The following is a 10,547-nucleotide window of genomic DNA, read 5'->3' as shown; positions in this document are numbered from 1 at the left end:
CCAGGAAGTGATGTCATCAGTGATGTCACTTGAGCATCTCTTTCTCTGTTTGTTTCAATTTTTGGCCCACTGATGATGCCGTCAGTGATATCATAAAGTCCCGGCATTGTGACATCACTGATGATGTCATCAGTGATGTCATCAAGTCCCGGAAGTGATGTCATCAGTGATGTCACTTGAGCAATTGTGCATTGTGACATCACTGATGATGTCATAGGCATTGTGACATAACATCAGTGGTGTTGTAAGACTAATTGTGATGTCATCAGTGGTGCAAAGTTGTGACATCATCAGTGATGTCATGCAGGGCGGGCGAGGGAGCAAGTGTCAACTGAGCCCGCACAGCGGTCAAGCTACAGGGCGCAGCTCGGCCGCAGGGCGGACTAGGCCGCACAGTGGCCGAGCTGCGAATGCGAGGTGCAGGGCCAGCTTGGCGAGCTGCAGGGCAGGCGATAGCGCCCCCGTGTGGTGGGCGAGCCTAGGAATCAAGCACGAATAGCATGCGAGATGCCTTGTTCATTACAGATACGTTCAGATACGAACACACTGACACCTGTGCTTAAGGATGTTGCCCAAATTGAGAATTCACATACTGTTATTCATATACCCTTTTCACAATTCAATTAGCATTTGTGAATATGAATAACTCTTCCCCCAAACCACAGAACTAAGACTCAGCCTGGAGCTGCTCCAGTTACAATGAATGTGAGAATGAGTTATGTTAAGTCATAGTTTGTCTGAATTTCTACGTCCAAACTAGTAGGAGATCATTGTAGATCTGAACGAAAAAAACTGTCCCCACAGAAAATAATCCAGGATACTGTCACACTCACAGTCATCCTTGGCCACCTTTCCCCAATTGATTAATTTAATTTATTATCATAAATTAGATGTAGGTACTAGGGACAAACATTTGTTTTATTTCACTAATGCAGGCTGAACTACTGTGTGGCATCTCCTACCAAACATCCTACTCATTTAACAGAATGCAAAGTTTAGCAATTATAATACAAGGCTACATTGAGAGAGCAGAAAAGATGACTGAGAATTTCCATAAAAATGTATGGTAGAATGGATATTTACATAAGCAAAGACTGAATGGCCAAAAATGCAGATCCTTTTTACAATTAATTAGGCCTACATTTAAGATTATACAATAACATCGCTTAATTTATGAAGCCCATATTGAGGCCATTTACACCTGCACTAACATGCGTTTTCTGTGATCAGATTGCAATCCGATAGTGCTTGACCACATTAACCTGATTTTAACCTGATTTCATTTACACCTATTAATATGTGGTTCCAGTGTCCAGTAGTGTCAGGTGTGAATGGCCTCATTGATTGATTAAGAGCAAAAGCCTAATACAGGTCATTGACTAAACATATTAACATCCAATATGCATGAAACTATAAAACAGTTCAACAATCTCGTACCAGTTCTCTTTACCTATTTTTATGCTGCTGGAACACAAAACACTTTTCATCATGATATACTGTACATTCTACAAGATTTCCCCCGCTCCGAGCACTAGATAACACTTTTGTGCAAAAAGGCAGCATAGTCTTTGTCTTTTGTGGTGTAAACTTTGAAACAGTTGAGTCAAGTTAAATAAAAAAAAATACAGTACTGATTATGGTTACAGACCATGTACATCCGTGTTGAAGATGAATGTAAACTATGAATCCTCAATCCCAAGGCAAATTTTCTTCTTCCCTATTCAGCAATTAACTACCAGGCAGTTAGTTAATTGGCAGAATGTGGAGTCATAAGGATAGTTTCTCCTTGAGGGAGAAAATTATACTGCCCGTGTTTTTTTCTGCAGTAGCAAAAAATTATCAGAAGAGCGATAATGATCAATAGAATTGCCACTGTCACGGAAATGATTGCAATGGTGTGATCTGTAAAGCAAACAAGAGAGAGCAAATTAGAGCAAAATTAATTTTCTCAATGGTTGATGTCATGATTTTTTACTGCAACTTATGTGTAATATATGGCAACACTGCTTCAGTGTCTATAATGTTTCCATAATGTGTTCTGAGTCAATAATAAAATACCTTTCATAATCAGTGTGGTGGATCTTGTCACAGTCCCGACTTTATTTGTGGCAACACAGACGTAAATCCCAGTGTTGGTAGACGTGGCTCCTTTGATGGTGATGTTCCTCTGTCGCCCCCCAGTGGTCTCACCCACATTTGGTGCAGAGTTGTAGATCCAGTCGAGCTTTGGAGGGGGGTTGCCCTCAGCACTGCAGCCCAGAGAGAAACTACTGCCCTGGCTCACTTCCCTAGTGTCGTTTCCTTGCTGGAACTCAGGGGCATCTGCGGTGGGAAAGATGAGATTGAGATCAGGTCAGCACATCAGTTGTGTGAACTAATATGCTGTTAAATCTATCCTAGTCACAAATCTCATTGTCTGTCCACTAAACAGCAATGTTGTTGACAATTGCTTTGTAATTTCCAAATGTTACAACTTACACAAAACATCAACATATAGCAGGTGTGGTGGAGCTGTTCCATGTTTGTTGTTTGCTGTAAGTGAGTATTCCCCACTATCGTGCTTTGTCCAACGCACTGGGGGAGAGAACCTTTTTCCATCTTTTTGCCAGGTGATGAGAGGCTCAGGTCTTCCCTCCGCTTTACACTGAATTTGGTTCTCAGCATTCTCTCTGACCTCATAGCGTTTATCACAGGTAAATGCAGGGCCATCTGTGAAGATTGCATCAAAATACCCATCAGAATATATTATGGCAAGAGACAATGTAGCAACTTATCAAAGCTTTCATATTTGGGCATCATGACTGCATCCGATAATGAAACATGGTATAAAATGCAGCAGTTCTGATACACTCACATTCCACCGTGATGTCAATGGAGGTATTGGTCCTGCCCATAGTATTGTTGGCTTCAAACATATACATTCCTGAGTGCATCCTGGTGAGCAGCTCAGATTCATCGACCAGCCTCCCCTGATGGTACCATTTGACAGAAGCAGGAGGGTTCCCATCAGCTTGACAGGGAAGCATTGTCAGAGTGGAACTGTTCTCCACAATTTCTAGGCTTTGACAATCTTTGATCAATGGTTTATCTGCAAGGGAACGAGTAGTAAGACTTCATCTCATCATCAGTTCATTACAACTTCTAAATTGAGACTAAATGGAGTGAAAAATCATACAGTAACAAATAGATGACTGGAAAACTCACAGAGCACGGAGGCATTGTAAGGCACTGAGGACGAGGTCACAGTAGGTCCGTCTGATCCGAGGTACAGCTGAGCCTCGCATCTGAACGTTGCCCCGTTGTCATCGGCGGTGGCACTGACATTGAAACTAGTCGACACATCTCCCGGGCCCTTTCTGGGGTCATTGGTCAATTCTGTCTTCACGGTTTTATTGCCTCGGTACCACCGCACTATGAGGTTCTGCATGGGAGCCACGTTGACGATGTCACACTGTAGACGGTACTCTGTCCCCTCCATCATCGGCCCAGCGTGACCCTCCACAGAGACTGACATCCTGTCTGGAGTCTCTGTAAACAAAAGAGATGCGAAGAAATACAGACAGTTAGACTATTTAAATTAGAACTATAATTATGAATAAGAAATGTATTATGTAGGCTATGTGTATTGTATGGGTAGATTTTAACCTTTCATTTCATTTCCATGTAAAATGACCACATTTGGATCTGTGATATTGCCTGCTGTGGTATTCTCTGAACCGTCTCTTCCGTATTTCTTGTGTATTTAGGCTACATGTAGGCTATATGAAGTGGCACTGTAGACTTCTACTTACTATAAAGAGTAATGAAAGGCATCTTTAAGCATTGGTGCTCATCATGTTCAGTAATGTAGCATTTAGGTGACATGGTCCAGTCTGTCAGGTGTTCTACTGTCCAAGTGACGAAGGACACATCTTCTTGATGCCCTGTGCCTCCCTCTGCGGCCTCCCAGCCCATTCCATCATGATCTGTGGCTGACGTGGTGCAGTTGACTGAGACTGGATCATTGTATCTCACCACTGGTCTGGCAGGCATCAACTCAAGTGGGCAGGCTAGCACCCAGAAGCAAAAGAAGAAATACATTTTAGTCAAACCGAAGCCTAATTTTGATGCACAATCAAAGAGAAATCCATCAACAACAGACAACGGTCATTTTGTATTTTAGTGGCACAAATTAGAGCTCGTCCAGAACACAATAATTGAATGTAAAACACAGGGATGTACCTCTTGGCGTAGGTCCTGGAGGGGCCATGTCTACTGGATTTGCTCTTGTAGAGATCGTTTCCACTTGAACAAAGATTGGTTTACTTATAACGCCCAGTTTATTGGTGGCTATGCAGTAGTAGGTTGTGTCATTGGTCACTCCTGTAATATTCAGATTTCTCTGGTTCCGAGTAGTATTCACTTTATCATGTCCTGCTGCATCATAGGCCCAATGGATCTCAGGAGGAGGGTTCCCATTAGCTTCACAGCCCAGTGAGACATCACTGCCCTCAGCCACAACGACAAGGCCATCCCCCGGCTGGTGGAACTCAGGAGCATCTGAGGAGGCAAATAGGCTTTTTGATCATTCAGATATTTACACTGAACTGCCGGCATTTGACTAGAAATTGTAATCTGACAAGAAGTTGAAATCAAATCTTAGAAAGTTAAAGTGTTCAACATCCTCAGCTATACTCACATTCCACCGTGACAACAACAGTGGCATCAGCTGTGCCGATCTTATTGGCGGCTGTGAATTCAATCTCTCCTGAATCCATCCTGGTCAAGAGCTGCGAGGCATTGATTGGTCGTCCTTGATGGTACCACTGAACAGAAGCGGCAGGGTTCCCATCCGCTTGGCAGGGCACCATGCTCAGGCTGAAATTACGTTCGATACCAGTGAAGTTGCGTTGACACTCAACTACCGGCTTATCTGCAAGCAGGGAAAGGGGTGATTAGTCACAATGTCACAAGCTGCATTACGAGACTCTTGGAACAAATAGATGACTGGAAAACTCACAGAGCACGGAGGCGTTGTAAGGCACTGAGGACGAGGTCACAGTAGGTCCGTCTGATCCGAGGTACAGCTGAGCCTCGCATCTGAACGTTGCCCCGTTGTCATCGGTGGTGGCACTGACATTGAAACCAGTCGACACATCTCCCGGGCCCTTTCTGGGGTCATTGGTCAATTCTGTCTTCACGGTTTTATTGCCTCGGTACCACCGCACTGTGAGGTTCTGCATGGGAGCCACGTTGACGATGTCACACTGTAGACGGTACTCTGTCCCCTCCATCATCGGCCCAGCGTGACCCTCCACAGAGACTGACATCCTGTCTGGAGTCTCTGTAAACAAAAGAGATGCGAAGAAATGCAGACAGTTAGACAATTGAAATTAGAACTATAATTATGAATAAGAAATGTATTATGTAGGCTATGTGTATTGTATGGGTAGATTTTAACCTTTCATTTCATTTCCATGTAAAATGACCACATTTGGATCTGTGATATTGCCTGCTGTGATATTCTCTGAACCGTCTCTTCCGTATTTCTTGTGTATTTAGGCTACATGTAGGCTATATGAAGTGGCACTGTAGACTTCTACTTACTATAAAGAGTAATGAAAGGCATCTTTAAGCATTGGTGATCATCAGGTTCAGTAATGTTAATGTAGCATTTAGGTGACATGGTCCAGTCTGTCAGGTGTTCTACTGTCCAAGTGACGAAGGACACATCTTCTTGATGCCCTGTGCCTCCCTCTGCGGCCTCCCAGCCCATTCCATTATGAACTGTGGCTGACGTGGTGCAGTTGACTGAGACTGGATCATTGTATCTCACCACTGGTCTGGCAGGCATCAACTCAAGTGGGCAGGCTAGCACCCAGAAGCAAAAGAAGAAATACATTCAGTCAAACCGAAGCCTAATTTTGATGCACAATCAAAGAGAAATCCATCAACAACAGACAACGGTCACTTTGTATTTTAGTGGCACAAATTAGAGCTCGTCCAGAACACAATAATTTAATGTAAAACACAGGGATGTACCTCTTGGCGTAGGTCCTGGAGGGGCCATGTCTACTGGATTTGCTCTTGTAGAGATCGTTTCCACTTGAACAAAGATTGGTTTACTTATAACGCCCAGTTTATTGGTGGCTATGCAGTAGTAGGTTGTGTCATTGGTCACTCCTGTAATATTCAGATTTCTCTGGTTCCAAGCAGTATTCACTTTATCATGTCCTGCTGCATCATTGGCCCAATGGATCTCAGGAGGAGGGTTCCCATCAGCTTCACAGCCCAGTGAGACATCACCGCCCTCAACCACAACGACAAGGCCATCCCCCGGCTGGTGGAACTCAGGAGCATCTGAGGAGGCAAATAGGCTTTTTGATCATTCAGATATTTACACTGAACTGCAGTCCAGGGTATGTTGAAATCAAATCTTAAAAAGTTAAAGTGCTCAACATCCTCAGCTATACTCACATTCCACCGTGACAACAACAGTGGCATCAGCTGTGCCGATCTTATTGGCGGCTGTGAATTCAATCTCTCCTGAATCCATCCTGGTCAAGAGCTGCGAGGCATTGATTGGTCGTCCTCGTCCTTGATGGTACCACTGAACAGAAGCGGGAGGGTTCCCATCCGCTTGGCAGGGCACCATGCTCAGGCTGAAATTACGTTCGATACCAGTGAAGTTGCGTTGACACTCAACTACCGGCTTATCTGCAAGCAGGGAAAGGGGTGATTAGTCACAATGTCACAAGCTGCATTACGAGACTCTTGGATACATAAACATAGCAACAGATGACACAAATATTTCCACACAATAAAGAAAACAGAAACCATGGTTACATTTTACAGGCAAAATACTTGGTCTTTTAGATTGTTGGTCTACTCACACTGCACAGAAAGAGTTTCTGTTTTAGATGAAACAGGTTCTTGTGCTCCGAAGTCCAGTTGTGCCTCACATCTGAACTGGGCTCCATGGTCCTCTCTGCTGAGGTTGAGCGTCAGAATGGAAGACTCACTTATTGCGTTTTTGGTGGTGTTGGAGAAACGGTCGTTACGGATGCTTTCATTGCCCCTGTACCACCTTACAGTGAGGTTTTGTACAGGAGCAACACTGATCACATCACACTGGAGCTCGTACGGTGTCCCCTCCACACCAGGATGATCATAGTTGATACGGAACATGTCGACACCCTCTGGATGCTCTGTCAATATGGTAGATATAGAGTTACTTTATTATGTTCACTCTTATTTCCCATTCACACCATTCATGCAAAATGGCACTTACCGTATACAGTGAGTAGGAGGTCTTTGCTGCATTCGTGAGTTTCATTTAACTTGATTTTACACTGGCGCTGTACACCCCAGTCTGACACATTAGCCACCTCCAAGAGGCTATAATACCCATACTGCTCCACTCCCTCCTCAATAATTCCATTTTCATCACTCCAGGATATGCCTCCAGGATCAGGATGGGTGCTACTGCAGTTGACGGTGAATGATTGTCCATGTTCTACCATGATCTCAGGAGGAGCTAGGGTGAGAGGGTTGGAATCAGGGGGGCAGACGCTGTCTGCATCTGTTGACACATAAACGGTGATGCTTTTACTGGACTATGGATCCATTTGCTAACATGCATATCACACACTCTCTACACCTACTTGCTTGTCTCTCTACACAGTAGGCTAAGCATCAAAAACTCTACCCACTGGGCGTCCGGGTAGTGTAGCGGTAGATTCCCTGCCTACAAACACGAGGGTCGCAGGTTCGTATTCACGTGTTACCTCCGGCTTGGTCAAGCATCCATACAGGCACGATTGGCTGTGCCTGAGGGTGGGAAGCCGGATTGGGGGTATGTGTCCTGTTCGCTGCACTAGCGCCTCCTCTGGTCGGTCGGGGCGCCTGTTCTGGGTGGAAGGGTAACTGGTGAGAATAGCGTGATCCTCCCACGTGCTACTTCGTGACTGATAGCACATAGAGGTCACGTGGAGGCTGGGTTTACCCAGGCTAGATAAATTGGCCAAGTATAATTGGGAAGAAAATGGGGGGAAATCAGAAAAAGAAAAAAAAAACTCTACCCACTCTCGTTAAGAAAGAAAAAATGGTCTGGTCACATTAACATGTCAAGTACCATTGTCCATTACAAACACAGACTAGTACTTTTATTGACACTTTATGGATGTGGCTCCTAATAACTGAGAAATTACTCCATCAGGTGTTTTTAGAAAATGAACATTTCAAATATTAAAAGGTAGCTGTGATCATGTGTTCTGCCTCCACTGAACAGTAGCTGTTTTTCAAATTATTTTTTCCCCCCAAGCTACATGATTTCCATATAATTATGTTATTAAAAAGCTATGAAATGCCTGTGAAAACCCGAAAATGTATATGGTGGATCTGCTCAATTGTTCTATGGAACATGGAACCACCACCCACCACACACCCACCAATGACCAAAATAGACCTATAGGCAGCTAGTGCAGTCTGCCCATATACATTGTAATGGAAAGCACAGGAAGTTGTTGTTGTTTTTTACCACAGAAAAAACACACCAGACATTCAAACTGCCTTTACAAGTTTTGTCATATTTTCTTTATACCCTGGGGGCCAAAATTGACGTTTTCTTACCCGGTTGAGAAAAGATATGCTGAAAACTACTTTCTCAAGTGTGTTTGTCAGGCATTTCTCACAGCACTAAATTAAGTGTGGAGATAAGTCTGAGACTGTGAGACTGTCTCTCACCTTACAGTGTGTTTGCAGCCATCAGGCTTTTCTTAACCCTGTTACTGCTTGAGATCTTTTTCACAGCTAAAGATCTCTCACCCTGTTACTGTAAGGCTGAGATGTTTTTCACAAAAGGGTGAAAAATGCACTGGAAGAGTTGATGCTTGTGGAAAGGTTTCCTCTTAAACTGGATGTGCGGGTTGCGATGTTTATAACAGCCATCATTTCTAATAGGCTGTAATAGCAGGTCAAGCAGCACGATTCAAACACCACCCCGTCCGGAAACGAGAGGGCATCTGACAAAGTGACACCGAAAGAAGCAGAAGTTATTCGGTCTCATTATAACTGAATGACTGACTGAATGACTCACTCACTCGCTGCGCACGTGGTAAAAAGGCCTAGACAGAAAGAAGTGGAAGGACTTTGTTGCTGCCCTATGCGCCAACTGGCACAATGGAAATGAGTGAGTGAGTGAGTGAGTGAGTGAGTGTGCGTGTCAATTATTATTTTATTTTTTTGCAAATGGATGGACAGGGGCACTTCAATGACATCACCCGATGGCACCACACTGTGTTAATCTGGGCCAACCCACCAACTGCAAAAATATCCCGCATGCAGCCAGTACATTCTGCCTATGTGTCATGAAACGTACATGTTTTTTTTTAAACCACAGAACTTTTAACACCTGCCCCTCCTGCTTAAAACCACATGGTATATTTGAAACAACACAACTGCCAGTTTGATTGGTGTACTAAAAGATTTTATCATTGTAAAATAGCTAGGGCTACATGAAAGATGCCATTTTTAATCTCTTTTGTATTTCTTTAAGTCTGGATATCCCTGCAGACATTTTCTTTTCTTTTCTTTTCTTTTCTTTTCTTTTCTTTTCTTTTCTTTTCTTTTCTTTTCTTTTCTTTTCTTTTCTTTTCTTTTCTTTTCTTTTCTTTTCCAGAGAATAGCTGATAGTTGACCCTATCTCAGAGAGTGGATTTAAATACTTGATCAAATCCTTCATTGGAAAGTGAACTGGTTCATTCAATAGCATGTTTTCATACTTTCATAGTTTTCTGATTGACATCACATCAACAGGTGGCACGCAACCTTGCCCTACTCAGGAGCCACATTCACACACAAAAAATCTTTGAAAGAGCCACAATCCCCAAAAATTCCCTTTACTCCCTTTATTGTTATATATATATTTTTTTAGATTTGTATTTATTTATGTATTTTAAGTAGGACTTAAAAGAGCTACCCATAAAGGAGCCGCATGTGGCTCTAGAGAGCCTCGGGTTGAGTATCACTGGTAATCAGAAGAGAGCAAGAAATTACATCATAATCTTAATAGCAATATTATCCCCATCCCCGTCATCTTAACAGGACACATTAAATTTGAGACAAATGCAGCCACTGTAGAGCAGCATCATCACTCACCATAATAGAAAAGCAAAAGTAGGAGGAGGCCCAACATCCTAAAGAGGCCTGATGCTGGATGCAATAGGAGGCGGGGGGTAGGAGAGGATGTTTCAGAGGAGGTCTCTCCTTCTGGCTCTGGATGGGTTGGATCCTAGCTGGCTCAGTGTTGGTCCTGATGGTGGCCTGCTGCCGCCAGTTAGGGGAACGTAAGCAGAGAACACAATGGCATCAATGTGCAAAAGAGAGTCTAAGAGGAAATTCAACGCCCTTGTTCACACAGGAAACTGTCAACGGAAATATGTAATCAAAACCACAATTCTGTCAGAGAGCGGGGATAATAGACTCCTCCCACACCTTGTGTAATAATCATACACTGCATCTCTGTTACTTTGTTAAGTGTCACACACATTTGATTTGACTTTTTTATT

At 43.4% G+C, this 10,547-nt stretch overlaps 1 protein-coding gene across 1 annotated transcript; it reads right to left on the bottom strand.

Annotated features, from left to right (window-relative positions):
- Positions 1-897: 897 nt before the first annotated feature.
- LOC310787422 (hemicentin-1) lies at positions 898-10,346 on the bottom strand. Its single transcript, XM_083648834.1, has 15 exons — positions 10,138-10,346; positions 7,271-7,561; positions 6,873-7,187; positions 6,457-6,696; positions 6,022-6,339; positions 5,587-5,850; positions 5,000-5,323; positions 4,679-4,912; positions 4,222-4,539; positions 3,792-4,049; positions 3,205-3,528; positions 2,855-3,088; positions 2,479-2,709; positions 2,059-2,322; positions 898-1,902 (listed from the first exon to the last, which is right to left on the bottom strand). The coding sequence occupies exons 1-15, from the start codon at positions 10,172-10,174 to the stop codon at positions 1,748-1,750; spliced, it is 3,807 nt and encodes a 1,268-aa protein (XP_083504960.1). The 5' UTR covers positions 10,175-10,346; the 3' UTR covers positions 898-1,747.
- Positions 10,347-10,547: the final 201 nt, after the last annotated feature.

Source organism: Poromitra crassiceps (genome assembly GCF_964638095.1).
Source record: "Poromitra crassiceps genome assembly, chromosome: 13".
NCBI lineage: Eukaryota > Metazoa > Chordata > Actinopteri > Beryciformes > Melamphaidae > Poromitra > Poromitra crassiceps.
Note: the sequence above shows the minus strand (reverse complement) of the source record. Positions and strands in the feature narration are given on the sequence as shown.

Coding starts and splice junctions, on each gene's coding strand:
- LOC310787422 (XM_083648834.1), bottom strand. CDS start 10,174: ATGTTGGGCCTCCTCCTACTTTTGCTTTTCTATTATG. Junction 7,562..10,137: donor ACTTTTGCTTTTCTATTATG/GTGAGTGATGAT, acceptor ATGTGTCAACAG/ATGCAGACAGCGTCTGCCCC. Junction 7,188..7,270: donor CCTCCTACTCACTGTATACG/GTAAGTGCCATT, acceptor CCATATTGACAG/AGCATCCAGAGGGTGTCGAC.